At 38.8% G+C, this 24,392-nt stretch overlaps 1 protein-coding gene across 3 annotated transcripts in view; it reads left to right on the top strand.

Moving 5' to 3' along the window:
- The window catches only part of RNF130 (ring finger protein 130), a 55,348-nt gene that overhangs the window by 5,048 nt on the left and 25,908 nt on the right, over positions 1-24,392 (top strand). For all 3 annotated transcript variants that reach the window (XM_066196877.1, XM_066196875.1, XM_066196876.1), the window contains 3 exons: positions 5,729-5,923; positions 18,894-19,144; positions 22,678-22,749. In XM_066196877.1, the coding sequence (XP_066052974.1) occupies positions 5,729-5,923; positions 18,894-19,144; positions 22,678-22,749 (518 nt within the window). The remainder of the gene's footprint in view (positions 1-5,728; positions 5,924-18,893; positions 19,145-22,677; positions 22,750-24,392) is intronic.

Raw genomic sequence — 24,392 nt, 5'->3', positions numbered from 1 at the left:
GGAAGAAACAATATTGGCTCAGTGTTAGGAAGGAAGTGTGTCTTGTGCATAGTGCTGTAACTACAGCATTCTGTAGCATCTGGCACTTCATAAACATGTTGTGTGAACACGTTTTAGCTGCAGAAGGTTTGAAATGCCAGTTTCCTGGTAACTGCCGAGCTTTAGGCAGCATTCAGACAGAAATTCTGGCCCAGAATCCAAACCAGTAAGGAAAATGCAACAAGCAAGTATATCAGTACAATAGGGGAAGAAGAATCTTGTGCCATGCTTCTGTCCTTCATCATTGATCTTTGTATCCAGCTTAATTAGTAGTCATTAATTGATAGCAAAAGTGGAGGTTATATATTGGAGTGTATAGCCATAATTGTAGAATACTTACTGAGTTAACAAGATTAAATCTGAACTATTATAGGACTCTTCTAAGCTTCAGTGATTTTCTTTTGTTTAACTTCCTCCCTGAAACCAGGTTACCTCTTGTTCAGAGTTTCTTTTCATGTTAAAGCCAGCTTTAGTCAAAGCAATTACCTGAAAAAGCTATTGAAAATAAAACGTTGCTGTACATAATTCATTGATTCATTGGCATCACCTTATAAAGTAGAAATTATGACTGGCTTGAATAAAGGCTATATTGATAATAGCACAAGTAGTAATGCATTGAAGGAAAACGTGTCCATTGCATGCATTAAGCCCTAATGGGATAGAAAATAACTAGTACCGTTCCTTGAAATAATCCATCAGCACTGCTGAGTTGCCTCTGTGAATTTCCCAACTGAATTCCTTTTCTGGAAATTTTATCACAGGATTATAATTAATGTGTTGCACAGAGCTGTCTTATTTTACCAGTCAGGTGTTCTACTTATTGCCTACCTGGGCAGCAGAACTGTAGGGAGAGAAAGCTTTGGGGTACAGTGTGCATGACCCTGCACCTTCCTGTGTTCTTCTGTGGTTTCTTTCCCAACAAGCCTCTTGATCTGCTGTCCCTCAAAATACTAGTGGTGTCTCTCCAGCTATTGTATTACAGTGACTGAAGGTCAGACTTTAAAATGATTTCTGTATGTGTAGCTGAGACAGACCAGCTCTGGCAACTGGTGCTGGCTTTACAGAGTACAGTATTAGCTAAGCTGAAATCAATAGCAAGATACCTGACCTTCAGGGGGAAAAAAAAAAAGAAGAGAAAAAAACCCTTGCATAGAATAAAATGGTTAACGCCCAGAGAGTGGGATATTTCTGTGAAAAGGGGACAAAGTCTGATAACAGCCAGTGCAGCAACCTTGGCTGAAAGGGAGTGTCTCAGTTGTGTTCATAGCAGTGCAAGAGCAGCAGGAGCACACAGCCTGAGGAAGAGCAAACCCAGCCACAGTTCAGAGCAGGGGACAGTCTGCATTCAGACAGGTGTGTGCTTCTGACAAATCCCCTGGGAGCTGCCCTTTGCATTTCATTTTTTCTCCACAAAATGGCTCTTCTTCTTAGAGGGAGAAGACTAAAACATGGTCAAGCAGCTGGAAAACAAGAGGAGGAAGGTGCTGTTGCTGTGCTGATGTGAGCTTGCCACTACTACACCACCACTTGTAGTTGAGGAACCTTGGTTGGATCTGTTGCATTAAGTATTTTATTCCCGTGAATCCCTAAAATGCTGTCACAAACCATAGTCCTTCAGCAGAAGGGGGTCTTGAATTATAAAAACTGCTCAAGGAAAAACAGTTACACAAACTGAGTAGCCCTGTGTATTCTGCAGAAGGAAACTGAAGCTCTCCTAAAGCAAAAAACAAACATGAGCCTAATGATAGGTACTTAAATCACAGCTGATTCTTCTGTAAAGAGGCTCTTCTGTGGTGTTAGGACTTATGGTAGGAAGGGGGATATTTACAACAACATTGTTCATAGCTCTTTAACCCAGCGGGCTGCCACTTTTATCAGAAAATCGGGGGTTTGCCAACACATGATGCATAGATAAACACAGAGACAGGCAGGGTAAATAGCTTGTATTTCAAATAAGCCAGAAGGGAAACTTACTTAAATGGCATTCTGTATACTTAACGTCTTGTGAACTTCTTTGAGTGGCTTCTGATCATATCTTTTTCTGTGCAAGTGATTTGTTTTAAAATAATTTAATTTGAGGTTGCTTTTCATTCGGGCAAATAACATCAGTTTTGGGCCTCTCAACTACAGGAAAGACATTGAGATAGTGGAACATGTCCAGAGAAGGAGAAGGAGCTGGGGAAGGGGCTGAAGCACAGGTCTGATGAGGAGAGCTACCTTCTTGCTGTCTAAAACCCCTGGGAGGGTGGAGTCAGGTGGTGTTCAACATCTTCTCCCAGGCAGCAAATGGCACAATGAGAGGAAACTGCCTCAAGCTGTGCCTGGAGGGGGTTAGATTTGATATTAGGAAAAATTTCATCCCTGAAAGGATTGTCTAGCACTAAACCAGACTGCCCAGGGCAGTGGTGGAGTCACCATACCTGGAGGGATTTAAAGGACTTGCAGATGTGGTACTCAGGAACATGGTTTAGTGGTGAACACAACAGTGCCAGATTAATGGTTGGTTTTGATGATCTTTGAGGTCTTTTCCAACCCAAACAGTTCTATGATCATCCAGGTAATGCTTGCAGCCTGTGTGTTGTTGATTCTAGTTGAACTTTGGATAGCAGATCGTAGATGGCAGAGTAGTGGGAAGTGTCAATGATGATTCTGGCTGACCCTGTTCGTGTGTGTCCCCTTCAGTCCCCACTGATATCCTTGACACCCACGCTGTACAGGAGATGTTTTATTGTAACCATCTCACTATTCTAGAAGGGTGACTGTGATTTTAAGACTTCCACGCTTTTCAGACTATTTTCAGTCTATTGAAAAGACAAGCAGAACACCCCACATTTTTCACTATTGTTTCTGAATTTTATTTAGTTAAAAATGAAAAGATTACTTAACATTTGTGTGGTGTAATAGAATGCTAATGAAAAGAAAAGTGGGTTGTGACTTTTTATTAAATCCCAAGTGACTTGCAGACAGTTCAGTTTTATCTGAAACAACCAAATTTTCCTCAGTGTTTTTGTATTAAATAGTACTGAGCTAATGTTGTCAGCTGTTAAATTTTCATCAGGATATACTGAATACACCTCGTCAGGAATAAGATGCTGTAAGCATTTGAGTGGTATTTGTTGCTCTATATCTGGAAAGCTTTAATCTCTTAATATCTTGTTTCCTAATTCTGTTGCTTTATCCACTAACATTTCATAGCTCTGTCCACAGCTGAGAGAGACTTTGATCTCTACTGTCGTAGGAAATTTTGTAGTACTTTTTCCACAAATGCGGTTTCTGTTATCTCCTACTGCTTTCTCTGTTGCTTTTTAAGCTAAAAATTTTCAAGCATACAAATTTCAAGGTGCCTACATAAATTTTGAGAATGCTTCCTCCTCATTCAAGGTGCTCTTTTCTGCTTTTATGGCTTTTCACTGTAGTAATCCATTACCTCGTTCTTGTGGCCATTTTTGTTTTCACTTCATATTTTAGTTTTGATCATGATTGTACTGAAGGAAAAAGTACATAATCTGTGGGATTGCTGTTTTTAATAATCCCATATATTTTAGGTATATTTATGTTGGCTATAGTGTCTACTTTGAGAGTTATTTTTGGCTGTTTGAGGGGATTCTGTTGAACTGTAGCCATTTAGAAAATGGTATTTTCCAACAGATGTATCATACTTGAGATTCTTGACTATGATTTCATGGGAGAAGGATGGGATTTTTAGCTTTCAAGGCTTGAGAAACTTCCTATCACAGTGTGCTGATGCTTTCCCCCTTCCATGTTTTTGAGTGGAAAAGTTCAGAACAAGGGGGAATCGTGCATTAAGCAGCTTTAGTCTTAACAGAGGGCAAAAAGATTGATGCCACATGTGCTGTGTTGTGATTCTTACACGTTTCCAAAAAGGACTGTAAGTCCTTGAAAAAATACATACTGTTCTCAAATTTAACATTAAAAAGACAAGCTCTAGAAGTGCAGTGGGCATGAACGTGCTCTTCTGTGAGTGTTGATGTTTGTGATGACTGTCACCAGTGCTGCAAAACACGTGTGGATCAGTGCTGGCTAGCAATTTCCACAGGGATTGGAGTAACGATGTCAGGGTAATGGAAGAAAACGCTATAAAATTTGGCTTCAGGCATCTGTGTTTCAGATTTTCCCTGATGCCTGTCTGAAACAAAAGTGCAGCAAATAGCCCTCCATGTCTGAGATGTCTAATACAGGCTTGAAAAACAATTGTGAAAAGGATGTGCTGGTATCTGGCTCCCCACCCTCAGTGCAGGGGAACAGGGAGAGGCACTTCTTGTCCAAATAAGAGACAAAACAACTTCCTGTATGTCTGCCACAGTATGGATTCATCTGCACTAGCTATCTTTAAGCAAGAAGGTTTTCTTTCTTGTTTCAGAAAACATCTTCAGCTCTTTGAATCTCCTTTGTTACAGGTTTTGACCTCAGCTATGTTAAGCTGAGAGTGCTTAAAAAGACCTTTTGTTTTCTTTCCAGCTGATATGTTAAACTGGATTTTTTTTTTTGCTGGTGGATTTTTTTGCTGAAATCTCATAGTTATGCTGAACTCACTTGAAAAGGAAAAAAAACTCTGGGAGACTTCATTTGATTTGGTCTTCCTTTGCAGAACTATAATGTTTTCAGAGCTATTATGCAAATAAATGGTTTGTTTATGTCTTGCAAAAATCACTGTTTATTCCAACTATTTTTAGTAGCCAAAGATTATTATACTCTTGGCATTTGAAAGGATAAATATATTTGCATTATAAACTGTCGTTGGCTCTAAATTTGTAAAAACCTTTAATGATATGACCAGTGTATCAGACTAAACTGTGTTTCCAGTTATGGAAACAGATCCATCTTTCGTCAGTTTCAGCTCCTGTGAAGTTACTTCTGCCCTGGGTTTCGTGCCTTTTGTACACAGCTCTGTGGCTTTGGGTTGTTCCAGGGTATGTTACACCATCAGAAGCGACAAAAGAACTTTGCACACTGTTGAATTCAGACATCTGGCATTTGCCATTTCTGTTACTCTTCCTTTATACCATCTATACCTGTTTAGCTGACGAGTGCATTGTGTTTGGAAACCCATTTGTTTCTCTATGAGTTTGAATACATTTCCTTGTAGACAAAATGTGCATATGTAAAAAGCTGATGTTGGCTGCTGGGGTTTTACTAGATCAGCTTTTAATATTGTCCTTTTTTACAGTAGCCTGCACATGGCAGATAACTCTGAAATCCTGTTCTCACAACCTGCTTTGTTCAGTTGTACTTCACTGCGGTGATATTTATGGCTGCCTTAGGATGAAAAAAAGATTTCTACTCCCCAGAATGACTGATAAACAGCTGTTTTGTAAATGCCTATAGCAGATGAACCATATTCTAATGTTTTCAGCCTCTAGGCAGGTATTGATTTGAATGTGAATTCATTGTTCTAGCTGCACTGGAGTTAAAAATAGCTTGTGTTAGTGAACCTAATTCTTGGGCTTATAGTCACAGCTTTCAATGCATGAGACATCTTTTTTTTAAATCTTTTTTTCGGAAGAATACAGTTATGTTTAGACTTTCTTCACAAGAGAATAGTAGCTTCCTAGTGCATAACATTTAAGTACTTCAGCAACCTGGAATTAGGATTTAAATTTTTTTTATTTTTCTTTGTTTTGCCTGTTAGGAGAAACTGGCGTCTGTGTAAATTTCTTTCCCATTTCAGTTGCAGATCGTCTGGGCTGTGACCCTCGAACACGTTTCCAAGTCCCACCAAACACCAAGCAGTGGATTGCTTTACTACAGAGAGGAAACTGTACATTTAAAGAGAAAATACTGCGAGCAGCTTCACATAATGCCACAGCTGTGGTCATTTACAACAATATATCCAGTGAAGAACCTGTCACCATGACTCATCAAGGTAAATAAAATGTGATCTCCTTCTTTATAATGCTTATGCTGTATAAACGATTGCTGAAGAGCCCTTGGCATTGGACAGATGGTATTGGAAGTAGCCCATTCCCTAATGATATTTGCATATATGCAATGTAGTGAAATAGGCTAATAATTCTCAAAAGTTATTTTCCTTTAGCATACATTTATCTAATGAGGAACACTTTCCTCTGCAGTGGGGATGTGGGTGTGTTGGAGTGAGGAAATGCCTGTAAGATCTGAGGAGCAGATCTTTCAAACTTTTCTGCAAAAGAGAAGCTAACATATATAATATGTTGCATATATAATGCATGTATAATGGAAGATCTAGAATTTTACAAAGCATCTGAACCTGAAGAATTCTCTATAGCAGCATGTCTTCAACTCAGTGTTCTGGTGGGGGACCTTCAAATGTTAACAGTTGTATTTTGGGACCTGAGCTTGGATGCTTTTTTAAATGACATTTTACAGATGGTTCTCTTTTTACAATGAAGGTCTGAGTGCCATACAGAAATCAACAAAACAGTGATATGGAGGGCAGTTGCCTCTGTAAATTGTCTAGAATAATGCTGTAAGTCTGTTTTTCTAGAGAGTTCTCTCTTTTTACAGCTTCCTATGTGAAAAATTTCATGGTTCCTGGTGATTTACTTTTGTTGCTGGAAGCCTCATATGTAATCATTTTCCTTGGTTAAAAATTATTTTTGCAATTCTGATAACTACCTTTTTTATTTTCCAGAAGGTTTTCTCATTTTGTAACTATTTAACTTAATCAGAAAAGGCATATCTCTGTACTTGGTGGTGATACTGCTGTCTGATTTATTTTTTAGAATATTTTCAGTCTCTTTTAGCATAGGGGGTTGCTTGGAAACTAGAATTTCTTAATTATTGCTCTGCATATTGCCACACAATTAGACTTGTAGTCCTTTACTAAAGAAATGCTATGGTTGTTTCTTTTTCTTTTTGTCAAGGAAATTACTGGGGGGTTTGACTTTCCCAGCTCTCTCTACCACAGAAATTTTGCAGGGAGGTTTTGACCTCCATGTGGCAATTCAAAGCCTGTTAAAAATTGTTTCTTATCTCAGGTACCTTCCCTAGACATCTATATAAATAATCTGCAGGCAAAAAGTCCCATATTCCAATGAAACATTTTTTTGCCACCTTCCTTTTTTTTTTTTTTTTTTTTTTTTTTTTTTTTGGTTATATATTCCCCATTTCTCTCTCTACAGTTGTAGTGCCCTCTTAAATTTTCAGGTCTGGACTCTTTGTACTACCTGTAAGAATATTTATGTAAATATGCTCTATTTAGCAATGATTTGTAGTTTTCCCATGGTCTGGAATACCTCAGTGTGTCAGGAGAAAAAGGCTATTACTACTAATACAGCTTCAGCAATGTTAGCTCTATAACATGTTAAATTATATAATGAGTTTGATTATAACTTCAATACCTTCCTTCTCATAATGCTGTTAGATTCAGCAGTTGCTTTACAACAGTAAGAAAAGGTCTGTCTTTTATTAGGAAATCCTTTTTCACTCCCTGTTTCGGCTCAGAAGACCACTGTGTTGCTTTTGAAACTTTATCAACAGGTCCAGTAGTTCTGGTTGCTTGAAGTACCATCTAAGATGTAAAATTTGAGAGCTGCTGTGGGTAAAAAAGTGTCTGGTAAGGTAACCAGGCAGGTGTTTGGGTGGTTGATACTTGGGAAAAAGACAAATACTGTCTTCAGCATGTTGAGTTCCAAATATTTACTCTTACTTATGGTAAGTTTTTTTTAAAAATGTAGTTACTGGATATGATGCTTATTTTAGCTTTGTGTATTTGAAATATTGGGGTTTAGGTGCATGTATTCGGTATACTCTGGAATCTGCCCTGGTTTGGGCTGAAGGCTCTATCTCAAAATTAATGTTGGACTTGGAAGTGTTCAAACTACGTGACAGGCTAAATGTAATTTTCTAAAACTGAAGTAGCACCTGTAATGAAAAGAAATGTTGCTCCACAGCCTTTGTTTTGGTTGTGTTATGGACTTGTGAGGGATTTCCTCAGCAATCACTTTGCAGAACTTCCTGTAAAAAACTTCCTGGTGGGCTGATGGAGGAGCTGTAATTGTGTGTAATTGAGACGTAGACCAGTCCTTGGGTGTCAGCCTCAGCACAGGGAGGGTTTGGAATCCAGCATTCCCCTTCTTGAGCGTTATCCCAGGTGGGAGACAGATTCCTGAACCTGTGCTTACAGGGTGAGCCTTTTCTAAGACTGTGTGTAAAGCAGACTCCGACACATTCAGGCCATTCCCTGGTCTTCCTATTTCTGTCTTTTCAACCTTAGCACTCCTTGTGTGCTTTTTAGGTGGTGAATAACCACATCATCTCAGAGGTCTCTTCCAACCTAATTGATTCTGTGTGATCTGCTAATTAGATATTCCAGTGCACTACATTGCTTCTCTTTAGTATTTTCTGTCCCTAAAGGTGGGAGGAGCTGACCCTGTGTGTTTGAGAGCTGTTCTGCACTGATTAAGTTAATGTGTTGGAGTTGATAACAAGTAAGGATGGAGGTGAGCCACCAAGTTGGTTTTACCTCCATGTGATGTCTGTTGCTGTGCAGTATTCCTCTTTTCTTTAAAAATGCAGTCTTCACAAAACAATTTTGCAGCTGTGTTATGATGACCAAGTTAATGACTCTGTTTTCTTTCCGTAGACAAAGGAGAAAGTAGACCTTGTGTTATTTTATATTACTGTAGCATAATCTTTGTACTGCTGCTTATCAAACCTTAGAAATATTCTGTCTTCCTGGTGAAGCAGAGAGGAAAGCAGCAACTGCTTATAATGCACACCATGAACTGCAAGCTTTCCTGCTTGGGTATTTGCATGAATTCCAATCACTCGCTTAGACAGTGTCTGTGGTAAAAATAAATAACACATTACACAGATTTATGTATGTTGCCCACCTGCAGAGAGGTGATTCCCTGTGAAAAGAGCTTAGGAAGCACTTTTCACCTGTAGGATTAATATTTTATCCAAGCTATTTTATGCTTGAAAACACATTTGAAAATTTTATTCTTATGGAAATTTGTTCGTACTCAAAATATTACTTAGCAGAATGGCAATTCCTTCTGGTGGCTGGATAACAACTGTCACTCTGGAATCAGTCTATCATCACTGTGTCAAATGAACAGTTTCTGCTGTTAATAGCAGAATTTGCTTTCTCTTGTGTCATAGTCCACCAAGTCTCTGTCCCTTTATTTTCACCTTTGAGTTTTAAAGTAGGTAATGACCTTCAGGAATTGGTCAGCTTTTTTTTTTAAATACCTGTACATCTGTTGATGTTATTTGCAACATTATTTTCTTTTCTTTATGCATTGTATATGTCACTCTATACTTATTTTGCACAATCCTGTACATGTCTTCTATCAGCCTAAGCAAAGGACACCTTTCCCAGCATAGGTTATGTTTGACTATGATGTCACTGGCAGGAAGGCAGTTTTATGAGTGGTTTTGCTTGCTGCTTCTGTTAAAGCAAACCTGATACTGTCTAATGTAAAAAAGAGCCTGTGTGGTGGAGAAAATATGTAGTAGCTGTCTCCTTTATAAGCAGTTATGGGAAGAGGAAGAAAATTCAGATTAAATAACATTTTGATTCCTTTTTTGTTTGTTTGTGGTGGAGATGCTCCTGTTAAATACAAAACAGTTAAATCTTAGGAAGCCTGGAACTGGATAATTTTTAAGGCCCCTTCCAGACCATTCTCTGATTTTATGATATTGAATTTGTCTTTTAAAATCCAGACTTTTATTTGGATTTATAGAAAAGAATATAGGCCAAACAAGCCTCTAAAGTTTAAATTTCAAACTTAGAATTTATGGGAAGAAAGTATAGACAGAAAAAGAGAAACGCATATAGAAGACAGTGTCAAAATGAAGTTGCCGGATTCCAGTAACTACGGGTTATCAGCACCTAAGAAATTTCCAGAAGTGTATAAACGACTTCTAACATAACACTATTTTTAGAAGATATGCCTAATACAGGTAAATCCTTTAAGGTCTTTTGAACCAAGATGCAGACATGTCATCAAGATCAGTCTTCGTTGCTCTTCTAAAGAAACAACTCATTAATTTTCTGGAGGAAGGTGTTGCTGTTCCATGATGTGCACAGGTGACGTTCCCGTGCTGCGTCACTATGCAAGAGCTGTCTAAGGGAAGGATTTTTCATGGCCCTCTGTTTGCTTAAAAAGCACACCAGCGTGGGGAGCCAGGGCTGTACTTGCTTTGAACTGTGCTAAAAGTGCCTGTATGTTCTGTGGATTGTTTTAGGTCAGTGGGTCAGAGGCAGGAGGGACAGGAAGCAATTTGAAGTTGTTGCCATCTAATGGCTGTTCCACGTTTGGAGTGGGTGCAATAGACGATACGGAGCCGGCGGTCCGAGTGCCACTGTCCTCTGCTGTGGCACTTACCCCTGAGCAGCTCATCTCTTAACTCTGCTGCTTGCCTTTTTCTCACAAATGTCTCTTTATGTAACTCTCAGCTGAACTGATGCATGAAAACTGTGGCAGGGTGCACTGCAGATTATCTTGCACAAATGTGTGCTGACGAATATTTTAGCTCTACACCAAATCCACTGCAAAACTTGCCCTGGATTACTGAGACCTACTTTTAATCCACAGGTCAAAACTAATTTTATTGTATGTTACAATATTGTTATTAAAATGTATTATTATTAATTTGTCTTAGAATATTAGTGAAAAGGAAAGAGCTGAGTCATTAAAGCTGAAGCTTTATAAAAGGCAAAGGAATTAATAGTCTAAGCATAGTTTACATATATTTGATCATTTTTTGTTTATGTTTGCTAATTGAAAATATGGAGGACGAGTGTCAACAGCTTTATTGTTGATCCTGTTTCCCTCTACATTCCTTGGAGGCGTATGATTCAGGAAAATCTCACAGTAGATGGAGGTATCTGACACTTAAGACATGGAGAGGAGTGTTTGACGTGCTGATTCTGGACCATAAGGAAGCACTTGTCTCTTCAAGGCAATCCAGGGAAACCCCTTTACAGAGCCATCATAGCCTTGGTGCCTTGCAGAACTCCTTACCAGTGTTTCTGTGTCATACATGCCTCATCCACAACTGAAATAACAGGAGTCAGGCTTATTTTAACTCAGCCAGCTGAAAGGGTAATTAGTTCTGTGACTGTGAAAAGGCCCACGGGACTGTTAGTGACTGTAAGTAATTACATTCTTCTTCTTATCCAAAGTCTGAGCTCCAGCAGCAGAGTAATTCCCCACATCTACGGACTCAGTAGAACCAAATTTATGATATTAATCTATGAATATGCTATTTATATATATCTCAAAGTATTTTGTAGTGTCCTTGGGTAAGGCTGTCTTGCCATTTCTCTTTGGTGCTTTGCTGAATTTGTTTGGAGTGACTGTCCATGTCCAGATTGATAGATCTGTAGTGAAGTCTATGGAACAAAACACAGGAGCATGAAAAGCTGCCATTTTTAGATAACCCTGGGGTTTTTTTAGCTGCACCATCCATTAGTGGGAATACAAACTGCTATCCAGAAATGGCAAAATGTAAGCCACCTGCTAGCACCTGGTCACGCTACGGAATGCAAGAGACAGTTATCAAAATGCAAGTGTGTCTTACATTGATGAATGGATCAGTGAGGTGTAATATTATTGAAGAATCAAGAATGTAACACTGTAACAGGTTTTGGACATTGTTAGTAAGTATAGAAAGTGAAGAAAAGTTGTTTTCAAAGTAACAAAAATATCTTCTGAAGAGAGGTGGACATAGATACTTCAGACATGTGTGAAACTGTGACACAGTTTATTTCAGTGGTGTGTAATGTGTTAGGATTACACAATTTACCCGGTCAAAACTTAAAGTGATCCTTCAGCTCTTTATTAATTTGCATTTGTACAAGGTTTGAATATAAAATTTGGTCTACTTTGTTAGCATACTAATACCTTAACGATACAAGTATATATTCCTTAAAAGACACTGCAAATCAGTTTATGTGCCATAGACATGGTTAAATGCCATGTGAAAATGTGAGTTAAAGAAAAAAATATCTGTGCACAGATTGTGGAAAGGGGATGATCAAGTGATTCGTTTCTTTGTGCTGAGCTTTTTTTATTCTTCCGGCATTATTTAGGTGGAATGTCCGTTTCCTTTAAAAAAGATAAAACTGTAGTGCAAGCAGATGCAAAGAAGCATTGCTAAGAGAGGAAGGAGTCTGAAAAGGCATTGCAACATCTCCCTGCTTTTCCCATGTCTAGGCTTGGTTTTTCCTAGTATAAAGAACCCAAAAGGTCACATGCACAAAATATATATATATAAATGTAATTCCCAGAAGATAGAAGTCCTTCCACAGAAAGGGAATATGTGATATAAGTGGAATGACTAAGGTGATTCAAAGGAGGAGAGCACAAGAAACCCCAAGCCCCCGAACCCAGTGTCCCTGCTGTTCTGGGGGAACTCTGCTGCAGTTCAGTTCCAGGGATTTCTAAAGTCTCTCCTCTTCTTGGCCCGGCCATGGGTCTGTCCTCCTGCTGCCCACCAGAAGCATTGAAGTAGCATGTTTAAAGACTGAGCAGAGATTCTGGAACTTGAGGGACTCTAACAAAACAGAGGTGGGTGCATCTTGCAGCTTAATAGAGGATCTTAATTTTTCTAGCAGTGCTTAGTGTCGTATGACTTGGTGGAACAAATGATGGAAGATAGAGAGGAGCTCCTGGGGTAAGGTGGGTGAAGAGGAAATTATCTGGAGAAAAGCCAAAGCCCAACGCCTCTTTTGTAGGTACAGATGTTATGTTGTATCTTTGAGAAGCTGTGAGTGTTGGTTTTCTGAAGCTGGGTGTTGGAGAGAGACAGCTTGACCTTGACAAGCTTGAGGAAATCCAGGGGCGTAGCTCCCCAGCTCACGTGTAGCAGCAGGATTTGGACTTGTGAATGAATTGGGACGTGGCTGTGACTACCTGTTTTGATTGTATGCAAATTTCTCCTTAAGAAACATTTCCCTGAGTGTCAGAATAGTGCAATTGGGTTATGAAATAATGTGTCAGTTGTCATCTAAATACAGCCCAACCGTTTTCTCAACTGATTTTGCTATTTGGCTCTCCTTTTAGGAGCTCTTGGTCAGAATAGATTATAAAGCTGATCAAAAATGCAGCGAGGACATCATACTGAGGCATTGTTTCTTGTCTAGCGAAGGAGGATGGACTTATAGGTTATTATTTATCACTTATGAACTTAATGTGTGCTAGCACAACAAGAATCTGATTAAGCCTTAATATTTGATTTGTGATATAATTTGAATTGTTGTCACACCCATCTTTGAAAAGTTGCTCTTGCTGTTTCTGGTTTTCTAATCATATGCCTCCATCAATGCCTGTTTTTCTTAAAGGAGCAGGACTTTGTGATCGTCCATCATGTCTGCAGTACAGCAGTGCCTGGCACGCTGCAGAGCACTGAAATGTGTGTAATCATGTTTAGAGGGCACAGAGCAGGACCCTCTCTACCTGACAGAGTGAAATCTGTTAAAGTTCTTTTTGCTACAAAGAAGAGTTTTGACTGTTCTCCAGACTCACATTGACAGTATTTCACAGAAACCTTTTTTCTCACTGAACTTGAAATACCCATTTATTTGTCCCCTTGAGTAGAGAGAATTCAAGTTTTAATTTCAGAAGCTTTTTTATTTAGGTTGTTTTGTATAGGTTCGTGCAGCAAAGAGACTTGTGATTTCTGAAAATACCTGCTTTGTGTTTTGGAATAGAAAGTTGTCCCACTGGTTGTATTTAACTAAGGCACCCTGTTTTGGGTAATAGTTTCACATGCTGCTGCCCTTTGTGATTTCTCTCGTGATAATTTGGGAAAATCTGTTCTGGTGTCCATTACTACATAAAATAGGTATCCTAAACTAAATGTTTACATACAGGCAAGAATTCAACATTCTCAATATTATTAAGGCAACAGGGAGATAAATGTTTTAAAATACTACCAGTCTCATTTTAAAATTAATGTATATATTTTGGCATTAAATTCTGGTCTTGTTTAGAATGCAATAACTGTCAAATATTATGGTCTTTTTCTGTTTTCAGGAGTATTTGATTTGGGACATCTCAAACAACATATTCTACTCTTGAGATTGCTCATGTGTTGACAGCTTGGATGTGCTCTTGTTTACTTTCTGATTAGATCAAAATAAAAATATGTGCAGCTAGACTGGTTTTAATGACTCTGAAGATATGCCAAGGCTCGTCCTCTTGGTGTCTGCTTTCCCATAAACCTGTTTAGAATGTAAGAGTTACTCTTCACAACGGACTTCTTTATTTTGCATCAGACAAAAAACATTAAAGTGCCTGATGTGTGGGTTTCCCCGCTGTTGTGCCATGGAATTTTTTATTTAAAAACAGTTGTCCCCAAGCCTGCTTTTTCTAGCAGCACAGCTTTGCATACAGGTCAGTGTGCCTTTTGCTTATCCTTTACCTCATGGGTTCCATGGATTATATCCTCTGTGCCTGAATCCCTTCCTTTGTACGGGTAATCCTTGCTTCCACCTTGCTCAGATGTCTTCTGGTGTTTTCACAGAACTCACAATTGGTCTCTCAAAATTTCATATACAGCCATAGTGCTTTCATTACTGCTTTCCTGCTTGCTTTGTCATTTTCTGGGCTCACAAGTTCTGTTGGAGTGGTTTCACTGTTAGTTGATGTTATTCCAAGAAATCTATCGCTCACAGTAATAGGACAGATCCCTTTCCTGGGTACTGAATAGTAGGTGTTGCTGTCTTTTTATTTCTGATATAATGCATTCAGAAATGATTAGCACACAGCTACAGGATTTTAGTAGATGAATAGAGAAGTCTGGCTTTTGAGAATGGGCAGTTTTATTTCCAATTACATTATCATGATGATGATCCTATTACTGTACTCAGAAAGGCAGTGGCATTTTACTGTCTGAATCCAGCTTTCAAGTGATTGTCTGGACCAATCTTTACCTTTATCAGGAAATGGGGAACTTGTGCGTTCTAAGGAATTACTCTGAAATTTTCACCGGCAGAATTACTCAGGTAAATGTGCCGTGTTTAGGTTTTTCAGAAAGAAGTAATGAAAGGACTCAGTTGCAGGGGTTTTTTTCTCTGCTATTTAAAGAGAGGACAGTATCCTTTCACAAGCATGAGATGAGTGCAGTCTGCTTCATGCTGTGTCTGCAGCATCAGCAGCCACTATCAGGGACTCATTGCAAGGACTTTAGCTTAAAATATCAGCCATTAGCAAATCACTGACCTTTGTTATGAGTATCTGACTTAATTCTCAGTTCTCTGCATACCTTGTTGCATCAAATCACGGTATTTCAGTGCCTCTTACAGGTGGTGTGACACTTCCCACACTCGAGGTGGGATCTAAGGTTTTGCCCTGCCCTTCTGCAGGAAGGTGGTTGAAGCATTGCAGCCTGATGGGCAGTTGAATTTTGCCAGGCTGCCATTCCCTGCAACCTCTAGTGGATGCTAGCTGGATCGAAGGTGCCTGAAGTCTGTTCTTTGAACCATGCCTGTCTTCAGCTTCAGCCTGATATCGTGGACATAGTTATCTACATTTTGAGCTTCAAATGAACATTTGGTAGTGAAGAATCAACAACAAGAAGAAAAGATTAAAAAAAAACCATACAAAAAAATCCCAACACAACAAAAGCACCACAAATATTTGCCTGTGATGACATTTGTAACATTTCTCTGAGATGACTTTTTATTGACTTTCTAAGCATGCTCTTTTAGAATTGCTAGGAGATGTGAATAGGTCAGTGAGAGAGCAAAGCAGTTTCCTTATGAGCTCTACAGGAAACTTCTAGATGTTGCTGTTTTTCCCATAGTGTTGCTTTTACTGTCCTCTCAGCTTTTAAGTTCTTCTGTCTTCTGCTCTCACAGTGTAGCATTAGACAGATTTAATGATTAGTCACAACTCCATCCCTTTTCATACACAGAGTTGTATAACTATCCTAATTAAACATGCGCATGGTAAAATTGCAAGCTGGAAAGAGCTGCCTGGGCTTGGATGATAGCAATTAAATGATTTATGTTTACAGGCATCAATATTTATCTTATGCCTACCGTCTGTCCTAGCTTGTCATCTGTGGTTCCATGTGTAGTTCATTTGCTTTAGTAAGCAATCCAGATTCTTTTCTCTGGACACTGTGTTCTTGGCTGAGGAGAATATTGCTTTTCGTAAGATTATGGAGTAAGACCATATTCTGAGTTTCACAAGCACTTTCAGTCTTCCTGTCTTCACCTGAGGATTTTTTGCTGCTAAAGTTTCAGAAATACAGGATTTCAAGGTGCTTAAAATAAATGAGTCACTGTCTCCTCCTGCCCCCAATTGTTCTCAAACAGGGAGTTCTTGCTAAAATTATTTAGGGTGATGCCCCTGACAAAAATACGGATGAACCAAGTCCCAGTTTCCACTGAGCTTCAGTATGTTAAACAGACACAATTTATTTTTCTTTTCTGCAGTTCTCCTTGGCTCTGGCAGGGTCAGAAGCAGCAGTAGCACTTTGGCTGTTCCCAGTTGAGTCATTTGGAATGCAAATCACTTTGCAGTGATGCCAGAGGTTCCCATTGTGCTGGGCTTTATATAAAACGCATGACAGATTGTCAGCTTTGTCACATTCCCTGGGCAGCAGGGAATAGGTAGTGGCTTCGGCTTTGGATTCAGATAGAACTGGACTAGTATCAGAAGATCTTTGTCATCTTTGCTTTGCAGATAGCTATAAATCATGTTAGAATATTACATTGAGTGCTTTAGCTTGATATTTTAATACTAACATAATTTCTCAGTGCAAATAAATTCCTGTTGGGGAAGCTTAGCAGAAAATGTGCTCTGGGGAATACAGTCTTCCTGTAGCCTTCCCCGCCTTTCTTCTGTCTGAACTGGATATGAAGAGCAGAAGTGAAGTCTGGGGAAAATATCAAGCAAAATAAATTATCTGCTCTTGATTGATCTTGCACTATCTGAGCTGCAGGGATTTGGGGTTGAGGAGCATGTGCTGCAGCTACGTACAGGATCTTGCAGGAAGGGTGGCTCTTGTGCTGTAAAAAATGTGCTGCAAGTCTGGGCAGGAACTATCTTCCCAACTGGACAAATGGGAATCTGGGCAGATTTCTATGAAAATAAAGTTAGTGATGGACTTCTACGTTGAGATTTGCTGTCTGTTAAATATCTTGGTTATTTTTGCATGAAACCAAACTTGGTACTGAAGTGTCTCTTGAGAGCTGGATTAAAGTTGATCTTGTGTGAGTCTGTGCTATGCTAGAGATTAAATAAATTGTGTTGAGTTTTCATTGCTCTTCAGAGCTTTTGAATTACTGTGGCACTGTTTCAAAAATATTCAGAAGTAAACGCTCAACTTTCTTTTCCTATTCAGTCCTGTGTTAGGAGGACAAGACCTGAATGACTTTGCCATTTCACTTTTAAATAAAGTTAAGTTTAAATTTCTTGAGGAAAGCCATTTGAGGGCTGTGGAATTTTTTTTTTTAAATTATTGTGCAAATTTTAATTTCTGAGATCATCAATTTTGATTCTTTTGATTAGTTCTGTCAGCACAATCCATGTCACCAGCGTTAGTGAACTTCATAGGAAAACTGATGATAGTGACTGTAAATATTACTATTTAGCATGGTGAATTCAAAGAATAACAAGAGAACATTTAAGGCTGTTGCACAACTCTATTAAAAATCCCCATTTTGGAAAATCATGTAGCTGTCACCCTGAGTTATTGTGCCCCAGGTTTCAAAGATGCAGCCCTTTTGGCTCTTGAACATTTTGTGGATCCAGTAGATTCTTAAAAAATTAGGTTTTGATTAAAAGACTTTGCACAACTGCCTTGTGTTTAAATAGGACCTCATGTTCTCCACTGTCACACTAGGTTCTCTGTAGCTTAAATCCACTCTAAATCCAGAATCGTGGTGCTGAAGTCAATTGCCTTATACTGTTCCTCTCCAAGGGAATCTGAATTGGAGCAAGCAGATGGAACAAGCAGATGAACAGATTTTGCAAGCATTTTGAAAATAGGTCTTGAAAGGATTTTTAGTATAGGAAGCAAATAAGTCTGGATGAATAAGAATGAAACTTCGCAAGGGGGTTTTTTTCCTTCTGGCTTTGGTTTTTTTGAAACTTTTCTTTCTTTGAGCTTAGAATTACCCTGTGTTCAAGATCCTCTTTTTTCAATGAGGTCTTTGCTTTAAAACATAGGTGCTCTCTCAGCTCTATAGGTGATTTTGTTCTTTTTCAGCAAGGCTTATGGTTTTCCTATTATCCTTGTACCAATAATTTTCCCTTTGGGACAGGAAACAGTCTAGAGGCAAGACACTGTGAAAACAGATGGGCTACACATAGAAAATGGAGCTGATGAAGCTGACAGCCTCTTTGCAATCCTATCAAGCGTGTCTTTGTATGGGTGATAAAATCAGCAGTCAAACTTCTGCCAAGTTTTTTCAATTCTCTTTTACTTTGCAGCCACATAACCACGCAGGGGAACTTGCATAACTCTCCCCAGCAACATCCACAGCACTGCCTATGCTGAGGGCGCTGGAGCAATATTCTCATATTGTCACTCATCTCCCAAATGTTTTTCTGAGAGTTGCCTGTTTAGGTATTCATGGCTTCAGATCTGGAACAAACGTACTTTAGAAAGCTAGTTCAGACTGCACACAGTTATTACAATGTGGGAAGTACTGTGTAACCAGCAGTAGAGATCTGTTACTATGTGTGGAGCTGCAGACAGTTTGCATGGTAATGCCCTAATTTGAAAATCTGGGTTTGAAGGACAAGGCATGAGTAGAGTGCCCAGTTCAATGTGGCTTAGATTAAAACCTCTTGAGCTGTCAAATGTCTTTGCATTTGAAAAAATCTTGTGAGCAGCATGCCATGTTAATTTTAAATAGAAATTAAACTTTTTTCCCCTTTTTGTAGGAACTGGAGACATTGTTGCTGTCATGATTACAGAATCAAAGGTTAAGGAGATCCTGAATTACTTGGAAAAGAATATCTCTGTCCTGATGGCCATAGCAGTGGGGTCCCGTGTTCCTCCGAAGAACTTCAGTCGGGGCTCTCTAGTCTTTGTGTCAATATCATTCATTGTTTTGATGATCATTTCTTCAGCATGGTTAATATTTTACTTCATCCAGAAGATCAGGTACACAAGTGCACGTGACAGAAATCAGGTAAGGCGTCTCTTCTTTTCTCTTAAGTTATGGAGATAATATTTCTGTATACAATAATCAATAGAGAACAAATAAGGAATGCCCATCAAACTGGTGTTCAGAACCTCTTTGTTCCAAGGCAGAGCATGTTGCCAGACAAGGATTTTTATACAGCAAAGTGTTTTCATCCTGAGCAGCACTGGTATAGATCCTATTACAGCAAAGACAGCAAAGAATACGACTGAAGCAAAATACTTGAGTTTTGGTTTGTATAAGTTCAAAAGTAAGATGGATTCTGTGTTGGCAGAATAACACATACTGGATGTATGTTGGGAATGAGGAGGAAAGTTAAATTATGGATCAACTTGTGTAGTGTTGGGGAACACTGAGCAAATGTTACACATTCTCTTCATGCTCTCAAGGATATGTTCTGTAATAGTTCACATATTTCTGAAATTGTACAAAAGTATTCCCAAACTGTAATTCCCAAACCATAATCTGTCATGAATGTTAGGGTAAGAAAACTAAGGTGTAGAGCTGCTCAGTGGTCTGTGTTGCCTTTCAACTGTATTTAAGATCACTCTGGGTAAGGAGTGCCTAATTCTCCTGGTCATATATTTTAACCAAAATTTTGTCCGATATGCCTTTCTTACATTCTTTTTCAACTCTTAATTTGTTTAAGAACTGAGTTATGTATGGCCATACCCAGAGATCCAGACTAAATCAAGTTGTCAACTCAAACACGGATAAACTTTACAAGTAAATGTTTTACTAGTGTGGACTTAATGACCCTCCATAGTGCGCCTTTTATGGAGAAGGGTCAGTAAACCTCAGGAAATCCACAGTGCCCTCTTTGCCCTGTCTCTCTGTCAAGGCTAACTTGGAAACCTCCTGACCTCTAGTCACTGTCCTCCCTATCCCCCAAATTACAGCTGATACACAGCAGCTGACTGTGGGCCAGTTCTTTGGTGTTCTGTCAGACCTAAAATAAATTCAATCTTACAAAGCTTCGGCTGTGGCTCAGGATTTCCTTTTCAGTTACTATAAATAGTGTCTGATGCTGCAGGTCCCATGGGCATACTGTAGATTTTCCTAAGGATTTCATTCTTAAATGACCACGCTGTAGCCGGTACTTAGTGTGGTCCCTTGGGATGGTGAAAGTTTAAATATAACTGTAACTTAATGAATGTCTGTGGAATACTAAATTGTGCCTTCTCTATCCCCTACATGGCTCTAGGCTCCTTCCAAATGTCCACGTTTCAAAACAGTTGCTCCACTGGGAAAGGGCTCTTATGACCTTTTTTCTTCCTTTAGATTTTTACAAAGGTCAGGAGAAACTTGATGAAAATTTTATGTGGTTTAAAAAGCTGAGCTTATTAAACTTTAATAAGAAAGTGGCGACAGCTACAGCTTATTTTTAAAGAGCTTTGAGAGCTTTCACAAAGACTGTACTGTTAGGGATGAAATAACTTGGTTTAGGCTATGATCCTGTTTTTAAGATGTCAAAGGTGCAAGTTTTTCTGTTTTTTAAATCAAAGCCATCAAAAACTTGATGTCTTTTGTAGATAACACAAGTAGATATTGGTATTTCACATCATTATTCTTGCGCATTTCCGCCGGAGGTGTGAAAGTCTTTTGCATGTGGAAGTGACCTTTTCCATCCAGACACTTGTGGGTTTTAAAGGCAAGCATATGCTGTGTGCCTGTGTCCTAACTTTGCAAGATAGCAAATCCTGAGCATTTCCAGTGTTAGCATGAAAGAGTATTTGTTAAAATTAGAAAATGGAAGAGATTGACCTCTCTAAACGGAAGAGATGGAAGTTATTATTTGGCAAATTTATTTACGTAAAAGAACTTCAATATGTTGGAAGAGTTCTGCTGAAATATTATGCTTTCAATGGGAAAATAATCTTTAGGATTTCTTGTAGTGCATACGCAATCACATGCAGTAGAACTAAATATAGATACTACCCACATTTACTTAGCTGGTAGGGTTGAGCATTTAAATTAAATGCCATTTCAGCCTCGTTCTTCTCTTACTATCACGCTTTTGGTTATGCAATAGTTCTCTACTCCAGCAGTGTGCCCAGTGTATTCTTGTCATTAAGTACTCAGGCCAATATGCTTGTTCCAGGACAAGTAATTTAGATCTGCTTAAATCGACCAAAATCTCACATATTGAAGTTAGGGTAAGATTTCTGACTTTAGGAGGCATATAATTTCCCATCCCAGCTCTGCTTCTGATGCTGTGCTTCCTACATGGATGTACTTCAGTAGCTGGGGTTGTGTATCTGATTTTTTTCAAATCCTTGGTCTAAAAAATATAAAATAAGAGCTGCTGTTCTGTGAAAACCACAAGGAAGAAAAGTGTTTATGTAATTCTAGAATAAGAGGTACAGTCAGTTGTGATACAGACTTCTGAGGTCATTATGTTTCCCAAATAAAAGCAACTTTCATTGCAGTTTGCATGCAGGGAAATGTGTGATACAGGGGGCACACCTTATGTAGGATTTGGGTTTCAGTTTTATAAAAGGTGGGCACAAAACCCCTCACAGTTATTGCAGGCTGCAGGAGAGGTTTTGAGAGCTGCATTCTCAGAAGCAGCCCATCCCTTTCAAAGGCAGAGTGCTTAGTACAGGTTGGAGGGAAAAAGAGGAAATACGTAACTTCTGGTTTTTAAGTCAGTTGTAAACCGAGTCTGATGTCTCATGTCCCTGAAGGAAGATGGCAGGGTCTTTGTTTCATTCAGTGCCCATCTCTGGGACCCCAGTGGGAAAACAGTGACAAACAGCTGTTCTTTATTGGCTGGGAACTGGGCATTTCCATAGGAAGCAGCACTTGAATGTCAGAAAAGGCTTCTTCCTTCCATCTGGTTGTGGTGGTATAAAACAGCACAAACAGCAGAAAAATAATTCAGCCTCTGCGTTCAGATTGAGGTTATCTTCAAACCAGTATTAATTTCAGCTTTATTTAAGTCTGTATTGGCTTGTTTAGATTTTGTGACCCAGCTTTTTTTTTTTTTTTTCCTTTTATGAGATCCTGGTGGTTTTGGGTAATAGCAAGAGAGAAACTAGGTTACACTGGGAGGATCATTTGCATCTCAGAATAAGATCAGCCTGCTCAGAGAGGAAATATAAAAATAATTCAGGCCTAAGAGAACTAGCAGTATATTACAGCACACTGAATAAAAACCAGTATGAACAGAATATAATGGAAATCATTGGGAGGGGACGTTGCTTCAGCTTTTGTCCTGCAACTTGGGTTTGATTAGTTTTGCATATCAATGTTGATTGACTTCTGTGGACTTCTATATACCATCCATGAGTTTTATGCCCATGCCTGTGGAGAGCATTTGAGGATTCAGCTGTTGGCTGTTTTTCCTTCTCGACGAATCTCTGCGCCTTGCTGTGTTTGCATTTTGTTTTATGTGTTGGCCTGCTGCCATAGTGTGTATTGCAATGGTATTATTGAGTCCAAATAAGTCATTATAAAGGACACTAATGAAGCTTGTTTATCGGGGTTAATTTGTGTTCTCTTCTCTGTCACTTTATTAGCGTCGTCTTGGAGATGCTGCCAAGAAAGCCATTGGTAAATTGACAACCAGGACTGTAAAGAAGGGTGATAAGGTATAATAATCAGATTTCAACATGATAAACTTAAGCATCATGTTTAATTTTTTTCTGGGAAACAATCTCAGTTTTTTCTTTCTGTTTTCTGATTTATGACTTTGCCTTCCTTGTTGGAGCCTTACTTTGTCCTGTGGCACAATATTTCGTGTAACTGTTAGTTTTGATTTGTGCTGTAATTCTGTATATTTCAAAGAAGTTTTTCTTGCTTAAATACTATTTGCACTCCATCTGGCAACTGTGACTGAGGGTGGTTTTGTGTGCTGAGTGACTGGGAGGGTGTCCTGGCATGAGTACATAGGGCTGGCATTGTTTATGTTGAATTCTAAAGCTTAGAGCTTTATCATATGCAACTTCTGTAAAGGAAAAATAAATATAAAAGACAGGTAATTGAAGATAATCTCTTATGTAAAATATGATTATTCAGTAAGTTAAGGGGGAGCATAAACAAGTATTTCAGTCAAAGTTACTCCAAGAATGTTTCTAGCTAGTATACAGACTAAAATATATGGTGTGTTATGTCCTAAGCTTTTTCTGCTTTTGTGAGCAGTATTGCTTTATTTTTGATTCTGAAAGGAAGAAGTAGTCATTTGATCTTGCTTAATTTTTTGGCTTTAATTTTCAAAAGGCAGGGGAATTCTTGCTATGATTTGATTCTTTAAATACTATTTCTTAGGGCCTTTTTATTGTGATTCCTTTTTCTTATCAACACTATCAGCAGTGGGAGATTAGGAAGTGATAGGATAATTTGCTTCCAGAGAGAAGGCAGAGAAAATATCTTTCTGTTCTTCCTCCCCCCCCTATGTAGTTCTATTTCAAAACAGCCCACTGCACTAAATCTTTTCTGGAATTGGAGAACATATAAATTAGAGGAACCTTTCCATGTAAAACAGTGCTGTTGTCTTGACAGCATAAATTCAGGACTGGCAAGTGCTATGTAGGTTGCAGTAGAGACAGCATGAGGTGCATGTGCCGGTGAACAGACTGGGAAAAACCTTTTCTTCCTCAGAGAAGCCATCAGCATTCTCTGTGTGCAGCCCAGGAGTAGCTGTGGCCTTGCTCTGGTCCCTGTCTCAGTGTCTTGACTTGTACCTGGTTGGCATCAAAAAGAATAATGAAGTTGAACTAAGAGAAGGCACAGCCTGTTTTGTGTCATAGGCCCAAAACATTTTGAGTATGTATAGTTGATGCCATATCTATATACAAATGAAGTTCCCCCCTTTTTCATTTGGAATTTTAAAATATATTTTAAAATATAATTTTAAAAAATTATAACTTCTGGAAAACGGAAAAGAGAGAAGCTGGTCAATCGGTGATCCTCATATTTGTATCTTGGTAAGAATGATGATAATTCTGTAAGTAAGCAGCAGATACAAATATGGGCTTGCTCTGCACTAAGTAAAATGTGCTTGTTCTAGGTGTAAAAACAAGCCCCAGAATTCTTATTCTGTCAAAACAAACAAACCAAAAAAAAACCTGAATAAAATAGAAATGTTAGCTCTAAGCTGGAAGTAAAGAAAAGGAAATCTAGGAAAATCTCCACTATATTTTATAACGATTTCACTGAATATTCATCTTAGGCCTTACTTAGCTTATGTATCAAATGATGATTTACCAGCTCCAAGAAAGGGGAGTTTTGCATG

Source organism: Chamaea fasciata, unplaced genomic scaffold, assembly GCF_029207755.1.
Source record: "Chamaea fasciata isolate MVZ Bird 193981 ecotype frontalis unplaced genomic scaffold, bChaFas1.0.hap1 SCAF_15, whole genome shotgun sequence".
Lineage (NCBI taxonomy): Eukaryota > Metazoa > Chordata > Aves > Passeriformes > Sylviidae > Chamaea > Chamaea fasciata.
Note: the sequence above shows the minus strand (reverse complement) of the source record. Positions and strands in the feature narration are given on the sequence as shown.